This window comes from Schistocerca piceifrons, chromosome 3, assembly GCF_021461385.2.
Source record: "Schistocerca piceifrons isolate TAMUIC-IGC-003096 chromosome 3, iqSchPice1.1, whole genome shotgun sequence".
NCBI classification, from domain to species: domain Eukaryota; kingdom Metazoa; phylum Arthropoda; class Insecta; order Orthoptera; family Acrididae; genus Schistocerca; species Schistocerca piceifrons.
Window position 1 is genome coordinate 776,953,757 of NC_060140.1, and position 23,897 is coordinate 776,977,653.

The window sequence follows — 23,897 nt, forward strand, 5'->3', positions numbered from 1 at the left end:
ATATCTGAGGTCATTAAAAGTACATATTTTTAATATTTAGCAGAGTGTATGCTGTGATGAACATATGTCACAAGTTAAAATTGTGAGCTGGACTTGAAGTGGGATTCTTCCCCTTTTACAAAGGTGGTACACAGTAAGATGTTCTGTATATTGAAGTCTGACTCACTTACCATTTCAAAGCTTCAGCTTGCCACCAATTATGGGAAATACAGAGAAGTACTAGTAGCAAGCTGAAAATTTAAAAGACGTGCTCTGATGATGCAAGTTCAAGTCCCAATTGAGCATGGTTTCAACTTGTCGCTGTTGCTCATTTACAGTTAATTTTGGTTACTGTTTGAGAGCATAATGTTTTGATTGTGGATGATGATTGTATCATTCTGCACATATGTTAACAAACTTTACTTAGTAATACATCTATTAGTTACACACATTGGACACACAACTACAAGCAAAAGTAAAAAGCATTCTACAAATATTTCTGTTTAATGCTGTGTTTATTGTGTTTCAAACTCAGAGCACTGCACAGCATTTTAACCCTGCATCTGTGACTTACAGAATTTTTTAAACGATGTTCTGTTTCTCAGTTTGCATCCCACCGTCATTTATAGAAGTATTAATTGGAGTTTTGATATCATCAAACTAATGTTATAGTTTTGGCTAATTTTAGGTAGGAGCTTCATATCACTATCTGTGCTGGTCAATGGATAGCATGTTTGTTTTATGTTTGTGGCAATTACTGACTGCATGGCTGTTCAGTTGATACACATGAAGATGCTGTGTACATTATGTGTGAAAACTGTCTCCCTGTGTAACCTATTTACCAGGTTTTGAGAGCAATGTATGCACTTGTCTGTTTCTATGTCCCCTTTGTGTCTTCCTTTCTGTAGCCTTTTAATGTGGAGAGGTTGTTATGTTATGGTTGTTGCATGTATTTACAGTCTACTGATGGTATTTTCCTACATAAGATACGCAGGCAGTTGGCTTTTTATAGTATTGTTACAATGTTTTCTTATGAAGCTGACTTGTATATTTCTCCCAGTAATCATTAGCAGCTGCTATTTCTGTAATCATGTGTTGTTGAATGTCAGGAGGTGTTGCAAATGGCTGTTTATGTAGTTGTTGATTTTTATTTTAATTATTTATTTTTTGTCCTGTTGAAGCTCAACAGTCTAATGCATGTTTCACTTTCATGCTCTGCGTAAATAGAATGTTTTTGTTTGACTTATTGACTTCGTTAGCAGTAGTGTCATAAATTTTCTTGCCATCTTCCAGAAGTAAATTGGCACCAAAATTCTTCTTGGAGTAAATAATACTATCCGTGGAGGGCAGTGCACTAGTTACTTTGCTTGCTGTGATTCATACCTATGCAAGATCTTTATTTTGCCTGTATGTCATACTGTAAAATATGCAATACTTGTAACTTAACTCTAATTGTAATTGGTGTTATACCCATACAATTTCTACTTTGTGAATTCAGCATGCAACCAAGACCTTCATGCTCTGAGGATGAAGGCACTGCAAGTACATTGAATATCAAAACACTGTGATCATTCCACATATTCGTAAGAAGTTGAAACTGTGTGCGAGACTTGGTCTCAAGCCCGCAAACCATGCCTTTCGTATGTAGTGAACCATGCCTTTCATATGCAGTGAGCAGCCAATGCATATCTCATTTAATTCTCCCTAATGAGGAACTGGTTAAGCTTAATTACAATTGCATAACCTGTATTGCCTTTTGAATTTAATATAGGTCTTTTGAAGCATGCTATTTTTTGAATCCGTGATGATACCTCAATTTTGATGCACTCAGGTTCATGATGATCCACATACATTGGACTGCCAGATCATTCTACATTTTGTGACAGGTCAAGACAATGTGCTGAGCTAGGACTTGAACCCAGAAGCCTTGATTTTCAGCTGCAAAGTATGACCACTTACGCTGTCTCTCCTCACATCAAGAGCTATTCAGTTTCGACTTGTCCCATGTTTCTCTTGTTGGTTCAACACTGCACAGATACTCTTCCATTAAGCTGCTGGGCTAGCATCTCATGGAAAAAGGAAACCGCAGAGAGACGTAACCACAGCCTCGAGATTGTTGCTAACATAATGTTTTTGCAAATCTCTGTGATTGAGCGGTATCCAAATCCAGGAGCCTTCTTTTTGTGGACGGTATGCTATCAGGTATTCTTTGCTGTTCTGTTTTGCCTATAGGTGGTAGTCCAGGAATATAGCATGAAGTTAAAACTGTGACTCTGTATGTGAGGTCTCTACACATTGCGTAATTTGAAGTGCAGTGCCTGGGTGTAACTCACAAAAAGCAAAACAATGATTTCAGTATGATTGTTCCTCTATCATGTGAATCAGTTTACGTGTGTCTAACAGAGGATATGTGATGTACCAAAATGTATGGCAGGTTCTGAGAGTAGAGTACAATCATTTGTTGATTCCATGTGGAGATATTGGGAAAAATGTGTGATTTTCTTGACTTTGCAACAGTACCAAATGGTGTAAGCCTGCCATCTGCAGATAATAATTACAGAATACGTGAACCTTGTCAAGTATACACTTGCTGCCATTTATGGTGCTTCTTACAAGTAGGTGAATGATTGTCAAACCACAGGACATTAGGCATCCATAACATCCTCCAAGATAGTGGAAGTCAGAGGCTTATCTGCTTTGTAAACCAGAGTAGTCACTGTCAGTCTGTAACACTTCTAAAAATGGAGTAAGATGCTAGGGGAAGGCAAAAGAATTTTACAAATGGAGGATCCCTAGCAACTGACACATGTACCCTTGTTGACCAAGCACCCTAATTAGTCAAAGCTGTAGTGGGCATGTGGATCATCGTAACTTGACTGGGAACAGTGGAAATGACTTGTTTCATTAAATGAATCATGCTTCATGTTACAGCACATTGATAATCATGTGCTGCTATACCAGCCACCAACAGAATGCCTTTTTGACATCTGTACCACAGGATGCACATATTCTAACAATAAGAATATTATTGTAAGGAGAAATTTTGTGTGAGGTTTCCTGGGAAATGTTGTTTTAGAAAGTCCCATGGACTGTGCCAAAATTATTACTAAAAATTTACTTCTATGTATGGCTGATGTCTTTCCTATTGATTATGGATCTTGTCTCTACAAGATAGCAAGAACATTGCTTCAGCAGTTTGATGAGCATGTTAATGAATTCCAATTGACTTGTTGGCGTGCACATTTGGTAGCTATTAAGCCTGTTGTATGGTGTGAGATGTTGCCAAATATTAGCTCAGACTTCACAAGCCATTTGCTGTTCTTGTAATCTACAGTAATTGTCTGACCTCTGTGTTGGCAGGTTGTACCATATACTAAGGACTTGCACAGCACAAAATGAATGAAGCATGCCTTGTGTGTCAGGAGGGATCCATACACTAACACAGTGCTGTTCATAATGTTCTGACTGGTCATTGTAAATACAGAAATGCATTTTTCCTTTGTGTTCAAAACTCTCACATTCTATTGCTTGAGCCTTGTCCCGCAGTTACGCAGGGTCAGCCATCGTTAATCGGATTTGACATGTTAATGGTTAAAGGGTGGCCGGATGCCCTTCCTGCCGCCACCCTGTAACCCCCGGGACGGAATTAGTGTGCCCCAACTGTCTGCGTTGAGGGTAATCCGTGGAATAGTGTGAATGTGTTCAGATGTCTGCGAGCCATGTAACTGAGGTGGAACATGGGGACCAGCCCAGTATTCACCTAGCTGGATGTGGAAAACCGCCTAAAAACCACATCCAGGCTGGCTGGCAAATCGGCCCTCGCCGTTAATCCGCCGGGCGGATTCTATCTGGGGCCGGCGTGCCTACCCGAGTCCAGGAAGCAGCACGTTAGCGCTCTCGGCTACCCTGGTGGGTCTGTTCAAAACTCTCGCAGCCACTAGTTAATCAAAAGGTGCAGATGTGTGAATATCATGCTGGTGTAATGTATTAGTATAAGATAAGCAGCAGCTGCAGGTTGCTAAAGCACTCTGTGCTAATTTAATTTTTAATATAATGTGAAGTGAAAAAACAAAAATTTAATACTGACAGAAAACTCTTATGCTTACCAGGTAACAGCAAGCCACACCTCAGTAAAAATTGACCAAAACTCATACTTGTTTAAATTAGTAGTTTCTTATTAACTACTCTATGCACTGTCCTCTTCTCCACATCATCCAAAGCAGCTATTCAATGTTTGCACAGCCTGCACAATGTAGTCACAAGCTTTTTCCAACTACAACCAATTTCTTTGCCTTATAATTTTTATCCTTGTCACTGATCTCACTGTAAACTTCTTTTCATTGCCTACTATTTGTAAGATGTTCACCAGAGAACAAGATAACACGGAGAGGACCAACTTTGTTACCATCCACTACTCTACATCAGACTGATAACTAAATTGTCAGTTAAGCTGAATAGCCATAGACAGTTTTTCCCTAGCAGGTAGAGCTTAACACTTTATTCTTGATGGGGAAAAATTGTCAGCCACATTCAGAGGACGTGTTATAAGATATTTTTGTTTGCTGTATTATAAGATCTGCGAAAGAAATGGGAAGATTGCAAAAAGTAATTAGTTGTTCAAAATTATTTTAATAAGTTATAACATACAAGTTAAAAGTACAATAATAATTATGAGATATTGTAGAAATTACGCCCCCTAAGCTGCTCTGCAATTTATTCTTTATTGTGCTGGATAATGGTGTTGGACTGAAACCAGTCACACAATGAAGACTGGATTAAACAGCACCTTTAGGTATTATAAGATGTCATTTTTACAATTTTTTAGAGATTGTGCTAGACATTCAACAAAAAATATACACAGAATAAAAGAAAATTATTTTCCTTAACCCAAATATCTGCTGCCACGTTAAGGGATTGTTTAAGTCTGATCAGGAAATGTAGCATGACCTTTCGCAGCACATTGACAGGTGATATTGCAGGTTGTTAACAATATGTTGTTTGAGACCTGTGATTGTTGCTGGTGCATCAGATGAGAAAGCACTTTTCGTTAGGCACTCCCACAAAAAAAAAAAAAAAAAAAGGTTGCAGATAGTTACATCAAATGAGCAAGGGTCAAGGTGTAACCATGTTGTGTTCAAATAGCATAACCCAGGAAAAAGTCTCGCATTGGGAGTCTTGTATTGTTCCCTGTAGCCCCATCTTGTTGGAAAATATGAGATAGTTCATTGCAAAAAGGGTAGGTTGTGACGTGAGAAAACTATGAATCAATTCAAGGTATTGCTTACCATTAACAAATGCTGTTATCGCTGTATTACCATCCTCATTTCTGTGTGTGTGTGTGTGTGTGTGTGTGTGTGTGTGTGTGTGTGTGTGTGTGTGTGTGTGTGGGGGGTTGGGGGAGGGGGGAGTGGCAATCCATTATGTCGTTTGTGGAACACACTATAGCTTTCTGAACATGTAGAGGCTTCTCCTGAAGTAACTAAGGATTCTACCTATTCAGTACCTGAACCTTTGTGTATTAACAAAACTAGAGAAATGGAAGTGCCTCTTGTCATTTATACATAATATTTCTCAAGAAATGTGGGCGTATTTTTGTAAAACTGGGTCCATTCCTGATAGCCACGTGGATTAGGAGGCTGCACAAACTGAAGTTTCTCATGCTGAAAACTAAAGTCTTGGAGAATCCTTTTCACCAGTTTGTCATCTGTCACAAGACAGAGAACCTTGACCCTTTTGATATTGTAAATAAACACACTATTCAGATCACAACTTATTAGTTACGCACAACTGGTTTTAATCTGCCCTGCAAATCATTTCAAGTCTGGTGCTGCTAAGTGCTGTTTCAGAGCCAGGCCTGAAGATGAGCTGCAGCACAGATTGAAACTGGTTGTTGGTAAATAGAAAATTGTGATCGAAATAGTAGTTTGTTGATTTATTATTCTAACAGTTACCTGGTGAACAGCTGCAATATTTTCAGGACTCCAAACAGTTCAAATACCCCAACATCATTTTTTAATCAGTCCAGTTCAATCAAGGTTGCTTTTCCATATTTGACAAACATTATCTGATGGATCAGGTTGGTTTCACACTGTGTTAAAATGGCATTGAAAGACAGATTGTGTTTTCACCAGACTTTCAAAACTGTGAAAATATGTTTGTGCTGGGTAGCACGTTTTCACTTGATTAACAATCCATTGGAATGGTATGGTAAGCTGCGTAAGTGGAGGGATCCACTAACCTTCATCCTCACCACCTCGCTACTTTTTCTCCCTGGTGCCTAAAATATTCCCATATAAATTATATGGTGTACAGTGTTTGAAGACCTGTGATGCAGTTTATGGATGGAACTGTTGTATGCAAGGAAAGCTGCATGCCAGATAATTAAAGAAAAAGGCAGGGATACATGGAGGAGATCAACACTAGACATAGATACCTGCAGTTGACCCTCAGCAGAAATAAATGTAATTTGTAGTTAGATATAGAGACTGTGATCTATCAGGTTTTCTCATCATGATTGATTTATAGTGAGCTATTGGTTGTTGTTGTGAGTTGTTGTTTTTATTTCTGCTCAATATTTTGACAATTGGCTCAGCCATCATCTTCATTTGCTGCAAATTTTTCTGTTATGTGTACCCGTTGCCTGCACCCCATCCAGAACGTGAAATGTTGTTGGTCTTACATTGCTTTCTATAGCCAAGTTTGATTCCCAGTGTCCATTATACCCTTTGATATCTTTTTCAGAGATCTCACTTGTATTCTGTGTAAAATAATTCTCCCAACATTTTCAAACTCTAATGGATGTGACAGCCAGCAGGATTTTAATATATTGAATGCTGGACCACAGGCATTGTTTAAATTGAACCCTCTGTCCTTGTTCAATAAATTTTCTTACAAATTATGTCTTTGTTTCTATTGACTCCTTCACTATATTCTCCCAGAAACATGGTGTTTGGACCACGATGCTCATGTCGTCTATTCATTTCACAATATTTTCTGAGGCAGAGCTTGGCAGCAGCTGATTTGCTTGGTTGTTTTAGTCATGTGTTGTTCATGTTCCTTGCATCGGTCCATAGCTGTTCTGATAGTCTGCCCCATGTATGCTTGAATGCAATACACACCTACAGACGTAGATGCTCTTCAACATTACAAAGAACACATTTTATTTTAGTTGAAGTGAGTAAAATACACTGGATGCCATGTTTCTGTAGGAGTCTACTGCTCTTTCCAGACACTAAGCTGTCATGAGGGAGATAAGCAATTTTTGACTCCTCTTTCTTAGATGTTCTCGATTGTGACTGCATCACCTGTTCAGTTTGATGATTTGAGTACCCATTCCTTCAGAACACTATTCATAGGTGTCACAGTTCTTCAGTGAGGCTCTCCTTGTCTGAAAGTGTTGGAGCTCTATGGACCAGTGTCTTCAGCACCAAATTTCTTTGTAATAGATGATGGTGGCTCAAGACATGGACATAGAGATGAGCGTGCATATGTTTTCTATATACTCTGTGATCCAGGGATCATCCCTTCTTCTCTTAACTAATACGTTGAAGAAAGATAGCTGGCACTCTTTCTCAAGTTCTGTCATGAATTTGGTATTGTGATGGGTAGAGATTAAATGCTCCAGGAACTCTTCACGCTTTTCCACTCAAAGTGACCACACCACACACATTGTCCATGTGCTGAGAGAAACACGTTGGTTTCAACTTGGTGAATTCTAGTTCCTTCATTTCAGTGTGTTCTTTGTGATGTTAAGGGAAATCTAGATTTGTATGACAGTCCATGCAAATGTGGCACATATCACATTGGGGGCAGACTATCAGAACAGTTGAGGAGACAGACAAGGAACAACAGCGACAAACCCACCTAAAGCAACCAAGCCAATCAGCTGTTGCCGAGCATTGCATTGAATATAACCATGAAATGAAATATGATGAAACCAGCACCATGGTGCAAATATGAAGGTTCTGGGTTGGCATAATTAAGGAGTTGATCGAAATAAAGTTGTCAGAAAAATTTAATAAACAGATAGAGGTTTCAGTTTACAAAATGTTTGTGGTCTGGCCATTAATTTATTGATTATTAATTATTATCCCATACATCAGAGATGGAAAACATTGAGAGACTTATGTTACAAAAAAAAATTGTGGAAGCTGTGAAAAACATAAGAGCATGAAAGAGTGTAGTGGATTCGGGATTCAAAATACAATTGCAGTGTGAGACAAACAATAGTTCAGTTTGGCTGGAATTCAGCCAGTGAGTACACATAACAGCAAAACATGCAGTAGCTGAAGAAGATGGCAGGATTGGTTGTTGAAATATTTTGCATATCATGGAGAGACAGCAACTCGACAGAACACTCAGAAGAGCATTATTAAGACAGAGAGAGACGTGTTATTGTTCAATTGCAAAATTGCTGATCAATCACTGGGAAATGTAACCATCATAAATATATAGGAGCCTGCACCCAGAGTGAACTGATGTGGAATAAGCACATAATATTTCTTGTAGGAATGCAGCTACCTGATTGAGATTTATTGGAAGAATTCTAGAGAAATATAATTCATCCAGAAAAACAGTGGTTCACAAAACACTTGTTCGACTAATTGTTGATTGTCGCTTATCAGTCTGGGGTGTTTACAATGTGTGATCAATTGGAGGAAATTGAAATGATGCAATTGAAAATATTCAAGGGAAGAATGGTCTCTTTCATCAAAAGTTCATTCTGTTATTGAGCATCATGGAGGTGCTCAGGAAACTTCCATGGCGTAGATCATAAGAGAGACTCAATACATTACAGAGATATTTACTGATTGTATTCAGAGTGTATTTTCTGAGAAGAATTCAGTCCAGTATATTACTCCATTCTGCATACAACTCACAAAATGGGCGTAAAGGGAATGTCAGATAAATCAGAGCTCATAATAGACATTTACCGAATGTCATTCTTACGTGTGCCATTTGAAAATTGTACCAGAAAGGGGGAGGGGAAGTGATAATGGTAACAAAAAATACTCTCTGCTACTCTTCATATGGCAGCTTGGAGCATACAGGTTACAGGTAATACGTAATATGAGGGTGCTCCGGATTCCGCCCAGCCGTGCTTCACTGCACAATTCTGTATTGTCTTAGTGGCCATTTGCATTGGAGGTGCCCATTGCTGATCCCACCAAGAAAGAGATTCATTGTGTGATTCAGTTTTTGCACACAAAAGGGGCTCCACCCACGGTTATTCATTGTGAGTTACACAAGTGTATAGCAACAAGTGTATGTCAGTTCAGCATGTCCCAAATTGGTGCAGGGACATTAGTGCCAGTCGGAATGAAGTCCATACTTGCATAATGTGCAGCAACTGCACAGCACATTCATACGTATCGCCTGCCCTTCCCATTACCCCTCCATGATGAAGAACGGAGTGGAAGACTTTGTTTCAGAAGCAGTTATTGAGATGGTCCAACACAAAGTGCTTCAAAATACAAGGATCGCCATCTGTTGCTAAGATTCCTGGAAGTTCTTGCCATACAGTTGAAAGAGCTTTGATGGAAAAACTGGGGATCATAAGTGTTCTGCTCAGTGGGTACCAAGTATGTTGGCAGCAAAACACAAGGAGAAGTGCCTTCACTGCGCTTGCCAGTTTCTTCAAAAGTGTCAAGAAGATAAGGGAGAATTGCTGGACTCCATTGTTATGGGAGTTGAAACGTGGGTGTTTCATTTCACTCCCAGAATGAAAGAAACATCCAAACAATGACATCACACAGGTCACCACTTGCAAAGAAATTCAAACAAACTCCTTCTGCAAAGTCATGGGAACTGTGTTTTGGGGTTATAAGGGGATACTGGTGATCGATTTAATGGAACCTGGGACAATAATCAGCTCATACGGTTATTGTAAAACACTACAAAAACTCAGGCAAGCTATCCAGAACTGCTGAAGAGGACAATTTATAACGCTGCTTTACGATAACGACTGACCTCACATCTCCTGCCAAACCCAAGAACTTCTGACAAACTGTGGTTGGACAGTTGCGCCTCACCCGCCTTACAGTCTGGACCTCATTCCTAGTGATCGTCACTTGTTCCCCAAGTTCAAGGAACACTTGGGTGACCAAAGCTTCTGTACCAATGGTGAAGTCAAAAAAGAGGTGAAATGCTTCCTCAACGAGTTGGCGGCAGAGTTGTACAACATAAGGATCCAGAAATTCGAGCAATGTTGTCTATTTGTGAAGAAGAAGAAGAAGGAGAGAGAGAGAGAAAACCTTACTTCTGGATCAACTCTTGCTTCCTTGTATATTTCATTTAGGTTCTTTCTACCCACACCCACTGTGTCAGAACTCCACAAGTTTGAGCTTTCTCTACGGTATGTGAATAGTTCCTGGTGCTCACATTGATTCACTTTACACTGAGTACTCTTTTGTTGTCTGCGTTATTTCCACCCCAGTACACGGAACAATATGCTGCAGTGTTAATAAATGCACTTTTATTCATGTGGATGGTAGCCAAACCCCATACAGCCATCCAGATTGAGTTTTCGCCATATATTCTCTAAATTACTTAAGGCAAATGCCAGGATGGTTCCCTTGATAGTGCATAGCTGGTTTCCTCCCCATGGTTCTCCAATTCCAGGTTTTATGCCTTCTCTAATGGCTTCATTATCAAAGGGATGTTAAAACCTAATCTTCCTTTTTCCATTTCCAGTATCTTATTTCCATGCCTTTTCCCTGTCCTTCACAACCCTCTTCACTCTCTAAAATTTCATGTCTCCTCCCTCTGCCTCCCTCCCCTCCACTTCCCTCCCTTACTCCCGCCCCTCCACTTCCCTCCCTTCCTCCCGCCCCTCCACTTCCCTCCCTTCCTCCCGCCCCTCCACTTCCCTCCCTTCCTCCCGCCCTCCCTCCCCAATCACTTCCCTCCCTCCCCAATCACTTCCCTCCCTCCCCAATCACTTCCCTCCCTCCCCAATCACTTCCCTCCCTCCCCCATCACTTCCCTCCCTCCCCCATCACTTCCCTCCCTCCCCCATCACTTCCCTCCCTCCCCCATCACTTCCCTCCCTCCCCCATCACTTCCCTCCCTCCCCCATCACTTCCCTCCCTCCCCCATCACTTCCCTCCCTCCCCCATCACTTCCCTCCCTCCCCCATCACTTCCCTCCCTCCCCCATCACTTCCCTCCCTCCCCCATCACTTCCCTCCCTCCCCCATCACTTCCCTCCCTCCCCCATCACTTCCCTCCCTCCCCCATCACTTCCCTCCCTCCCCCATCACTTCCCTCCCTCCCCCATCACTTCCCTCCCTCCCCCATCACTTCCCTCCCTCCCCCATCACTTCCCTCCCTCCCCCATCACTTCCCTCCCTCCCCCATCACTTCCCTCCCTCCCCCATCACTTCCCTCCCTCCCCCATCACTTCCCTCCCTCCCCCATCACTTCCCTCCCTCCCCCATCACTCCCCTCCCTCCCCCATCACTCCCCTCCCTCCCCCATCACTTCCCTCCCTCCCCCATCACTTCCCTCCCTCCCCCATCACTGCCCTCCCTCCCCCATCACTGCCCTCCCTCCCCCATCACTGCCCTCCCTCCCCCATCACTGCCCTCCCTCCCCCATCACTGCCCTCCCTCCCCCATCACTGCCCTCCCTCCCCCATCACTGCCCTCCCTCCCCCATCACTGCCCTCCCTCCCCCATCACTGCCCTCCCTCCCCCATCACTGCCCTCCCTCCCCCATCACTTCCCACCCTCCTCCATCACATCCCACCCTCCCCCATCACTTCCCACCCTCCTCCATCACATCCCACCCTCCCCCATCACTTCCCCCCTCCCCCATCACTTCCCTCCTTCCCCCCTCCCCCATCACTTCCCTCCTTCCCCCCTCCCCCATCACTTCCCTCCTTCCCCCCTCACGTCACTTCCCTCCCTCCCCCCTCCCGTCACCGCCCTCCCTCCCCCCACCCGTCACTTCCCTCCCTCCCCCCTCCCGTCAATTCCCTCTCTCCCCCCCCTCCCGTCACTTCCCTCCCGTCACTTCCCTCCCGTCACTTCCCTCCCGTCACTTCCCTCCCTCCCGCCGATTAACCCCCTCCCGCCGATTAACCCCCTCCCGCCGATTAACCCCCTCCCGCCGATTAACCCCCTCCCGCCGATTAACCCCCTCCCGCCGATTAACCCCCTCCCGCCGATTAACCCCCTCCCGCCGATTAACCCCCTCCCGCCGATTAACCCCCTCCCGCCGATTAACCCCCTCCCGCCGATTAACCCCCTCCCGCCGATTAACCCCCTCCCGCCGATTAACCCCCTCCCGCCGATTAACCCCCTCCCGCCGATTAACCCCCTCCCGCCGATTAACCCCCTCCCGCCGATTAACCCCCTCCCGCCGATTAACCCCCTCCCGCCGATTAACCCCCTCCCGCCGATTAACCCCCTCCCGCCGATTAACCCCCTCCCGCCGATTAACCCCCTCCCGCCGATTAACCCCCTCCCGCCGATTAACCCCCTCCCGCCGATTAACCCCCTCCCGCCGATTAACCCCCTCCCGCCGATTAACCCCCTCCCGCCGATTAACCCCCTCCCGCCGATTAACCCCCTCCCGCCGATTAACCCCCTCCCGCCGATTAACCCCCTCCCGCCGATTAACCCCCTCCCGCCGATTAACACCCTCCCGCCGATTAACACCCTCCCGCCGATTAACACCCTCCCGCCGATTAACACCCTCCCGCCGATTAACACACTCCCGCCGATTAACACACTCCCGCCGATTAACACACTCCCGCCGATTAACACACTCCCGCCGATTAACACACTCCCGCCGATTAAACCCCTCCCGCCGATTAAACCCCTCCCGCCGATTAAACCCCTCCCGCCGATTAAACCCCTCCCGCCGATTAAACCCCTCCCGCCGATTAAACCCCCTCCCGCCGATTAAACCCCCTCCCGCCGATTAAACCCCCTCCCGCCGATTAAACCCCCTCCCGCCGATTAAACCCCCTCCCGCCGATTAAACCCCCTCCCGCCGATTTAACCCCCTCCCGCCGATTTAACCCCCTCCCGCCGTCTAACCCCCTCCCGCCGTCTAACCCCCTCCCGCCGTCTAACCCCCTCCCGCCGTCTAACCCCCTCCCGCCGTCTAACCCCCTCCCGCCGTCTAACCCCCTCCCGCCGTCTAACCCCCTCCCGCCGTCTAACCCCCTCCCGCCGTCTAACCCCCTCCCGCCGTCTAACCCCCTCCCGCCGTCTAACCCCCTCCCGCCGTCTAACCCCCTCCCGCCGTCTAACCCCCTCCCGCCGTCTAACCCCCTCCCGCCGTCTAACCCCCTCCCGCCGTCTAACCCCCTCCCGCCGTCTAACCCCCTCCCGCCGTCTAACCCCCTCCCGCCGTCTAACCCCCTCCCGCCGTCTAACCCCCTCCCGCCGTCTAACCCCCTCCCGCCGTCTAACCCCCTCCCGCCGTCTAACCCCCTCCCGCCGTCTAACCCCCTCCCGCCGTCTAACCCCCTCCCGCCGTCTAACCCCCTCCCGCCGTCTAACCCCCCTCCCGCCGTCTAACCCCCTCCCGCCGTCTAACCCCCCTCCCGCCGTCTAACCCCCCTCCCGCCGTCTAACCCCCCTCCCGCCGTCTAACCCCCCTCCCGCCGTCTAACCCCCCTCCCGCCGTCTAACCCCCCTCCCGCCGTCTAACCCCCCTCCCGCCGTCTAACCCCCCTCCCGCCGTCTAACCCCCCTCCCGCCGATTAACCCCCCCTCCCGCCGATTAACCCCCCTCCCGCCGATTAACCCCCCTCCCGCCGATTAACCCCCCTCCCGCCGATTAACCCCCCCCCTCCCGCCGATTAACCCCCCCCCTCCCGCCGATTAACCCCCCCCCCCTCCCGCCGATTAACCCCCCCCCTCCCGCCGATTAACCCCCCCCCCTCCCGCCGATTTACCCCCCCCCCTCCCGCCGATTTACCCCCCCCCCCTCCCGCCGATTTACCCCCCCCCCCTCCCGCCGATTTACCCCCCCCCCCTCCCGCCGATTTACCCCCCCCTCCCGCCGCTTACCCCCCTCCCGCCGCTTACCCCCCTCCCGCCACTTACCCCCCTCCCGCCACTTACCCCCCTCCCCCCTCCCACCCGTCACTTGCCTCCCTCCCCCCTCCCTCTCCCCCTCCCTCCCTCTCCCCCTCCCTCTCGTCACTTGCCTCCCTCCCCCCTCCCTCTCCCCCTCCCTCCCTCTCCCCCTCCCTCCCTCTCCCTCTCCCCTCCACCCTCCCTCTCCCCCTCCCTCCCTTTCCCCCTCCCTCCCTGTCCCCCTCCCTCCCTCTCCCTCTCCCCTCCACCCTCCCTCTCCCCCTCCCTCCCTTTCCCCCTCCCTTCCTTTACCCTCCCTCTCCCCCTCCCTTCCTCCCTCCCGCCCGTCGCTTCCCCTCCCACATACACAAACTTTTTTACTTTTGCTTTCCTTTTTTCTCTGTTGTTGCTTATCTTGATATCATCTTCAGTATTATTATAGTTAATTTTGGCATCAACTGCCTCCTAGCTGAACGAAGTGGCACAGTGGTTAGCACACTGGTTAGCACACTGGAGTCGCACTCGGTAGGAGACGGTTCAATCCCACATCTGCCCATCATTATTCAGGTTCTCAGTGATATGCCGGGATGGTTCCCCCCACCCCCCCACCCCTCACCCAAATAATCCAATCAAACCCAACCCAACTGCCTTCTGGCTCTGATTTTCAAACCTCCTTTGTTGTTGGCAGTTAATTTTTGATTTTTCTTCTCAAAGAACATCAGTTTTGTCTCAGGAGCTTCTGCTACACCTTAAACAATTCTAAAATTTTTATTTCCTCGTCAAACCAAATTATTCAGATTTTGACAGTTACTACTCATACCTCAACTCTAAATCTCTGTGATTTTCCTATGTAATCGCTATATACTTAATTTTCTACACTCTATATATTTTTAACATGCATTGGTTTGTGTATCCACTGCCTCCAGGTAAGTAGAATCTTTTTTATTGTTATTTGAACATAGTTTCATATTGGAGATTGAATCACCTGTTTTAAGTACTGAAATTAAAGCTGGTAAGATTTCATGGTGTCGGAAGTAATGTAAAAAATGGTACTGAGCAAGACATTATGATACAATCGAATTGTGAGTGAATATTACATGTAGCTACAGTTTCATATGTTACAGGTGCATGCATGTTGTTGATTACAAGCAATTCATGTTGAGAAGTACTGACTTTCATCCGGCAGAGCTCATTTTGGTGAGATTTTCAAAATTTGTGTTGTTCACAACTGAACAGTCACTACGTTTCATAGACACCTAAGCTGAAATACTGGTGGTGGTACATGAATTTTCATCCCTGCACATATCTGCTGTGGCTAGTGATTGGCTCATAAGTCTGCTACATCTCCAAAAATGGTTGTAAAATTGAAACTTTGGTTTTATTGCTACTTTTCATGAGTTTATGTTCTTACCTTATCAACACGTTTTTGCATGCAGGTGTATTGTCACTGTTAGGTTAAGGTATTTAATAATATCATATCATCTCCAGTCACTGTAGTGACCTATTAATGTCATTAAATACTCTAATCTGTGTCCATGCTCTGTGTTTTGAATGGTTTGTAACACTATCTTGCTGTAAAAGAATACGCAGTCTCTTAGCAAGTACTTTCTACGCATTGCATTTTAAAACGGCATTCTCATATCTACCCCTGAATTTCTGTAATGGTTGTTTTAAGCAGCATTGGAAGACAGAGCTTTCTAGCAGGTGTCTCATTCCAAACCATGCTGTCAGATGACTTTCAGTAGTCTTTCTTAATGGTCAAGAAAAACCACTAAGCAAAGTTATAACACCATGGGGAAAATGGCAGGGGTAGTAAAAACCTCAGCTTGCTGGAATTTCACCAATAGACAAAAATGTGCTTACCTCGTACTTAAGTCATGTAAATGGAACTATTCTCAGCACACTTGTAAAGTAGATAACCATTCTATGCTCACAAATCATTTTGTTGACTGGTGCATTAATGTTTCTATCTTGTACCTGAAGTCAGTTGCTGGAAACTTTTTTTCTCTGTTTTGTATGAAGAACATTTGTGTCCAGATGTGGAAATGAATAGGGAATAAGTTGGGTAGACGGAATAGCATTTTCTTTTCTTTTGAGTCAGACATTTTTTCTCTTGGACAGAATGGTTGTCTGTTCATGCATATTCCCATAGTCTGAAAGGATCCTTCTCTCTTTTAAGGACCAAGACATTTGCAAGAACCTTTTGATAAAATTGACGCAGAAAGACTCCAAAGTAATAGCTTTTCTCAAGAATGTAGAGAGGAAGAAATATTTCATAAATGAAATGCAGATATTTGCTATATCAGGGTGTTGTATTGAGGACATTGTCTTATCTTTTTTGGTGGTAGTAAATTGCAGTGCTTCCATTGCTTTTTAAACACTGTTCAGATAGTGATGTGCAATAATAAATTTATGCTTCATTCACATAGTAATTATCAGTGCATAAAAATTAGTTGTTTTAGTTTGTAAATGATTCAGTAAACTACAAATGAGTTGCACATGGAGTTGGCCATAAACAGTAGCCATGTTCGCAAATTGTGAATGACTAAAGAAGCCACAGCTGTTTTTGGATGTTCATGGTGCACAGTGCCTTCACAGCTTTGCTTTATAAATTCTACCAATTAAATCTTAGTTATTTTTAATAAACAGTTAACCAAATTTTTAGTATGTAATTGAAAATATTTCTTTCTTTTGATGTGCTTCAAATGAAATCTGTCACAAGTTTGACATATTATCTTTAGTATGACTAAAACTTATTTTATGTTGTTTGCAGAAACTAGCAGAGGGTTTGAGTCCAGTTCGTCTACAAAGCAATAAGAATGCTGATCTCACTAAACTGCAGTACCGGGACGGTGCAAGTCAGGTTAGTTGGAGGACATGATGTATGCTACTGGTTTTTAGGTTTTTGCTCACTTACGCCTTCCCTTCCCGCCTACCCCATGCTGTGTTTAGGAAGGACACCAGGATTTGGTGTGTGTGTGTGGGGGGGGGGGGGGGGGGAGCACTGCAGGAAGTAGCTCCTGGTAAGAGGACAAGTTTCGTTTGGTTCATTTAGCAATTTTACTGAGATGTGGCTGATGTTTGAAATTGATCACTTTTTCTAAAATTCCTGTTCTTCCCAAAACTCTGTAAGGTTTTCCTTACTAAAATAATCAGTCATTTGACTATCCACTACATGGCATTGAAGAAGTCTATGCACTTATCAATTTACAAGATGGAAGCAAGTGCAGAAGTACTTATAAAATCTTCTGATTTCACAACAGACAGCTCTTAATTAGGAGAAAAATGGCAGTTTGAAAACACTAAGAGAGAAAAACTCAGATGAGACCAGGAGGGAAGAGCTGACCGAAATCGCTGCTCGAGAGAGAGACTGTCCAAAGCTACAAGGAACTGAGATAATTAAAACTGAAGTAAACTAATAATAGATGACACGCAGCATATAGGAAAAAATAAAGGATAAATTATGGAAAGCACTGAAAAGTGAAATAATACACAGAAAAAAGTGAGGAGAAAGACAAAAAGGGAAGGGTAGTAATGTATGTAAGTGGAAAAAATTCTAGATACCAGAGACAGACACAGAAAAAATTATAGGAATGAGAGGAGAAGTGAAGTGAGACTATCAGCATGACAAAAAGGAGAACAAAATTAAGTTAAAGCAAATGATGTAAGAAGGTTTGTGTGGGAGAGAAGGCTGTTATATATAAAGTTATTAGTCTGTGACCATCTATTCTCATAGAATATTTGACAAATATTGTAGAAAAAGTGTTTGTCACTCTTGGCTGTCACCTTGCTCCTGTAGGCTTGAACAGATAGATCAGTATCAGTACTGAATATAAAGTCCAATTGAAACACACATTTAAGAACTGAGAGTAGGGAATCAGTTTTAAAGCATAGTAGGTGTAATACAGAGATTGACAAGGTGTAGAAGCAGGTGTAGGAAACTGCTTCATATGGTAGGCTTTCACTGGAAGGCAAGAGTTGTAGTTATACCATATAAGTTGATAAATCAGTTGCAGTTTATCAAAGGATTTTAGTGAAAGACAGTTGCTTCTCAAATACTTCAGTGCTGTGTTCTAAGAGTAAGTTGTGCAAAGATAGTTCAAAAGAAGTATTTGTTCATAGGTATGACTAAGAAATCAAAATATTCATGAGATGGGTGGAACAAAGTGTGAGAGTGTCTCACAACACTTTCACCTTCCTTAATGCCCAAGACACTCTTTTATTAAGGGAAATAATGTCAGTTGATCAGAGTTGTGTTGGCTTGGCTTCAATAAGGCCTTGGGAAGGAGGCACTCATTGATAGGAATGCCAGTATATGAGACACATTAATATCAAGAGATGTGGGTAGATTGTGAAGTGTCTGGTAAGAGGATAGCTGCAAAAAATGTTGAAACATTTATTACAGAAGTATTTAAGAAATTTTAAGAAAAATACATTGCCCTTTGCTCATGTGACTTTTGAACTTGATTATTAATTCTATCCAAATACCCATAATGGCCCAAAAAGTTAGGATTCCAACATAAAGCAAGTAATAGCTTAGCCAGAAGCATGATAGTGATGTGTATTAAAACCATTACTGTGCTGCATTAAAGCTCTTAGCCAAGGTTTGACTGTAAGCTGAGAACCAACTTATTACTGAAAGATATTTTGGAAGTTCCTCCTCAGATTTGAAGCATGGACTCATATAAAAGAATAAAAATTTATTACCAGGCCAGATAAAAAATCTAAGCTCCTGAATTCACAGCCATCCTGACATTGTCTGGAGATAGTAGATTGTTGTTGACTTTTCGCAGCTACACAGTACTTAAACTACGATCTGAAGTTCATCACACACAGTCATAGTACTGAGAAATAACATATACAAAAATTTAATTCATCATAAATAGGAATACCTCTGACTGTATCCAAACTCTTTGGGAAGCAATACTGTCATGATATTTTTGTACCATATTATGATTTTACATGAAGCAAACAGTATGAGTAATGGTTTATGTGTTTGAATTCCTGCATAAAATAAGGAGGCATAAATGTTGCAAAAAACTGTTTTCCTAACATTAACATCTAAAAATTCCAAGATACATATTTTCATATTGCAGTAAAATCATAAAAAGGTGACTGCAGGCTGAGAGAAAAAGAATAACAGGCATGCAGTTATTATATGCAGTATTAATGTAAACTCCCACAGCACTTAAAAATGAGAATAAATTCCTGAAATTGGAATGCTATGGATGAAAAAAAAAACATTGTGTGAATGCGTGTATAATAAGAGAAAACAAATTCTGTCATTTTGAACATTTTTGAACAAAAATGTCACCTACTTGGGAGAGAAAGAAAATGAATGTTTTGCCTCGGTGTTTATTTTATATCTTCTGACAACTGATAAAAACAAAAGATGCAACAATGTTAAGCTGTGTTTGGTGAGGCCCCCCCCCCCCCCCCCTTCCCCTTTTTTCTGTTTAGAAAATATGCAGGAGCAACATATATATGAATGAATGACTGAAAACTGTAATGCATGTAAACCTCTAGAGGAGGCCTGCGTCCGACAGTGGATGTCAAATGGCTTACGATGTGTTGATGTTAAAACTAAATGACTTTCAGAAGAAAGCCTCTGTGACATTTACAAGACTAAAAAGCAACCAGTTGCAGATTGAAGCTGTATGATTAGCTGTGAAGTGTGTTAAGATACTCCTATGATTACTAAATACTTCCTAATATCAGGGTTTCACTTATGGGATAATAATTGTGTATTTCTATTGCTGAAGACCCATTTCACTGAGAAATACTTTTCTCAGAAAATATTCAATGCAGCAACCAACAAATAGAAAGTTGAGATGGAATAACAGTAATACAGAAAGGACAAACAGATACTCGTATATAGAGGAGGCACTGAGTCGCAGACAGACACAATGAAAAATACTTCTAAAATATTAAAACTTTCAAAGACCTCCTCCTGCAGTAGGAAATACACACACACACACACTCCCACTCACTCACAGTCGAACAAGCATAACTCACACAGTCATAATTACTGCCTCAGGCCACTGGAGCTCAACTGTGCCTGGCAGAGCCGCAAACAGGGGCTGATGGTGGGGTTAAGAAGGTGACACGAGACAGGAAGGGGGAGGGATAGCAGGGAATGGGAGGCAGAAGATGTAGTGCTACCTGAGAGAGTGTGCAGTGACTTGGTGGAGATGGGATAATCTTGTTGCAGTGTCAAGAAGCTCTGCTGGGAAATGAGGGGGGGTGAGAGAGGAGTAAAGGATTCGTGGGTTCATTGACAGGATAACAGTGTGTAATATTGGTGTGAGAGCAGGGAAGGTGATAGGTAGGTAAAAGACAGCAACTAGTGAAGATTGAAGGGTTACAGGAACATAGGATATATTGCAAGGTGAGTTCCCACTTGCACATTTCAGAAAATCTGGTGTCAGTAGGAAGCTTCCAGATGGTGCAGGCCATGAGTCAATCATTAAAGTGAAGCATGTTGTGTTGAGCATTATTTTCAGCAACTGGGTGGTCCAGCTGTCTTGGCCACAGTTTCATGGTGGCCATTCATGTGGATGGACAGCCTCTTGGTTATCATGCCGACATAGAAAGTAGTACAGTGGTTGCTGCTTAGTTGGAAGAGCACATGGCTACTTTCTCAGGTGGCCCTGCCTTTGATGGGGTAGGTAGGGTTTCAACTACCTGTCATCATTCCCTAAAATGAAGAATATCCTCCTCACTCCTCCCACAGCAGTACTCCTATTCCCACCAAACCCATGCAGTTCGCTTGTCTCCCTATACTCTTCCTATGCTCCCAACCCCTTGCTTCGTATCCATTGCAATAGACCTAGATGCAAGACCTGCCCCCAGACATTCTCCCTCTACCACATACTCCAGTCATGTCACAGGCATCCCATATCCCATTAAGGCAGGGCCACCTGTGAAAGCAGCCATGTGATCTACCAGTTAAGCTGCAGCTGCTCTGTCGCTTTCTATGTGGGCATGAGAAATCCCCACCCCAACACAGCATAGTTTCCAAACACTCCACCTACACCTAACAACCTTATCCTGTTCCCACCAAGTCCCCACCCGTACTCTGCTATTCCTCCATCCCTCCCCCTTGCTGCTGCATGCCTCTTCCTGACCCCCATTACCCACCCCTGATTGCTGCTCAGCCAGACACAATCAGGATCTTTTGCCCTGGGACAGTGGCCATGTGTTTCCTGCTGCAGGAGGAGGCCTTTGTCCAAATTTTAGCAGTTTTTTTATTGTGCCTGTCTATGATTCAGTGCCTCCTCTATATGCTTCAATTCAGGAACCAGTTCCCAACCCATTCTTCTCATGTCATTTGCAGTCTTGTATGAATATGTATTTGGATAACATCTGATGAGTGTGGAATAGTTCAAAAGAAGTAATAATAGATTAAATTGCTATATGCTGTGCCATTATGTCAGATATCTCATTTCTTATCCTTATCATTGAACAGCTCTGTTTTGCCATAAAAGTTCTTTCCATTGTGCACTTCAGTGGAATACTTCATTTAGCGATCTTTCCTTTCTTAGTATAGCGAAAATGGATTTATATCAGCTCTTCATAACCGAGGGTTATGCATTGAGAACATGTCCATGAAATTTTTCTCATCTGTCATGGCTTTATTTTATGTTATGGCTTTATTTTATGTTATGGCTTTATTTTATGTCATGGCTTTATTTTATGTCATGGCTTTATTTTATGTCATGGCTTTATTTTATGTCATGGCTTTATTTTATGTCATGGCTTTATTTTATGTCATGGCTTTATTTTATGTCATGGCTTTATTTTATGTCATGGCTTTATTTTATGTCATGGCTTTATTTTATGTCATGGCTTTATTTTATGTCATGGCTTTATTTTATGTCATGGCTTTATTTTATGTCATGGCTTTATTTTATGTCATGGCTTTATTTGATGTCATGGCTTTATTTTATGTCATGGCTTTATTTTATGTCATGGCTTTATTTTATGTCATGGCTTTATTTTATGTCATGGCTTTATTTTATGTCATGGCTTTATTTTATGTCATGGCTTTATTTTATGTCATGGCTTTATTTTATGTCATGGCTTTATTTTATGTCATGGCTTTATTTTATGTCATGGCTTTATTTTATGTCATGGCTTTATTTTATGTCATGGCTTTATTTTATGTCATGGCTTTATTTTATGTCATGGCTTTATTTTATGTCATGGCTTTATTTTATGTCATGGCTTTATTTTATGTCATGGCTTTATTTGATGTCATGGCTTTATTTGATGTCATGGCTTTATTTTATGTCATGGCTTTATTTTATGTCATGGCTTTATTTTATGTCATGGCTTTATTTTATGTCATGGCTTTATTTTATGTCATGGCTTTATTTTATGTCATGGCTTTATTTTATGTCATGGCTTTATTTTATGTCATTAGTGAGAAGATGACACAGTGGTTAAGGTACTGGACTTGCATTCAGGAGGGCCAAGGTTCAAATCCAGATTAAGTTTCCTGTAGTTTCCCTAAAAATTTTGAGGCAAATGGGAAGATGGTTCCTTAGAAGTGTACACAGCTGGGTTTTTTCCCTCCTTCTGTGTCCAATTTTGAGCTTAATTTACACCTCATCATCAACTGGATTGTAATGCCTGATCTTGCTTATTTCCTGTATTTTATTGTAACAGTGACAACCACAAATCTTGAACTGGATGTAATGGCTGCTGTTTGTTATGCCATAAGGATAATGGAATGCATATTTTATTGTATGGCTATTTGTTTTCATTCCATGTTACTGTCATTCCTTTTCCTGATTTATTTTTGTAGCTAATTAAACACCTGTTGTGATGTAGTGGTAACATAATGTACTGTAGTTTGGTTGGTGCTGTACAGATCCCACAGTTTTCTTATTTGGGACATATCATCTTAAGAGGAATCTCTGTAGTAGAAAATTCTCACAGCTGTCATCACTTCAAGTTTCGTGGAATGTTATAGTCATTCTGTGCGTTATGAAAATTCAAAAGACCTTACAGATCATCCTCATCATAAGACATTTGACACCCGCTATTGGATAAAGGCCTCCTCGAGACTTTTACAAGCATTAATGTTCAGCTGTACATACATATTTTGCCGCTGCATATTTTCTGATGTCATCCACCTATTTTCCATTAGCTCATCATCACACTCTTCTTTTAGCTCTTGGAATCTGGAAAGGAACTTCCCCCATTCCTTGTCTCCAATCCATACAGATTCTTTCTCCCAGATCAGGACACCAATACTCATGATGCCCTAGTCTTCCAGGGCCCAAAAGATTTTGATGAAACATGGAAACAGTGCTTAACCTCAGCAGAACTATGCACACAACAGGTTCAGCTCAAATCTAAATGCGTCTGAAGTTTGCATCCTTATCGCATTCTGGTAGGGACTTCAGGTCTCTCGTCAGTATTGTCATTTGTTGGTCAGTTTTTCTGAACCAGTAATACACTCCTGGAAATGGAAAAAAGAACACATTGACACCGGTGTGTCAGACCCACCATACTTGCTCCGGACACTGCGAGAGGGCTGTACAAGCAATGATCACACGCACGGCACAGCGGACACACCAGGAACCACGGTGTTGGCCGTCGAATGGCGCTAGCTGCGCAGCATTTGTGCACCGCCGCCGTCAGTGTCAGCCAGTTTGCCGTGGCATACGGAGCTCCATCGCAGTCTTTAACACTGGTAGCATGCCGCGACAGCGTGGACGTGAACCGTATGTGCAGTTGACGGACTTTGAGCGAGGGCGTATAGTGGGCATGCGGGAGGCCGGGTGGACGTACCGCCGAATTGCTCAACACGTGGGGCGTGAGGTCTCCACAGTACATCGATGTTGTCGCCAGTGGTCGGCGGAAGGTGCACGTG

The 23,897-nt window shown here is 43.4% G+C and overlaps 1 protein-coding gene across 7 annotated transcripts in view; it reads left to right on the plus strand.

Annotated features, from left to right (window-relative positions):
* The window catches only part of LOC124787685 (inositol polyphosphate-5-phosphatase A), a 330,769-nt gene that overhangs the window by 166,318 nt on the left and 140,554 nt on the right, over nt 1–23,897 (plus strand). For 6 of the 7 annotated variants that reach the window (XM_047254512.1, XM_047254513.1, XM_047254509.1 and 3 more), the window contains one exon: nt 16,788–16,877. In XM_047254512.1, coding sequence (XP_047110468.1) covers nt 16,788–16,877 — 90 coding nt within the window. Of the gene's footprint in view, nt 1–15,138; nt 15,212–16,787; nt 16,878–23,897 lie in introns of all 7 variants that reach the window. The other variant, XM_047254511.1, reaches the window with a different exon arrangement.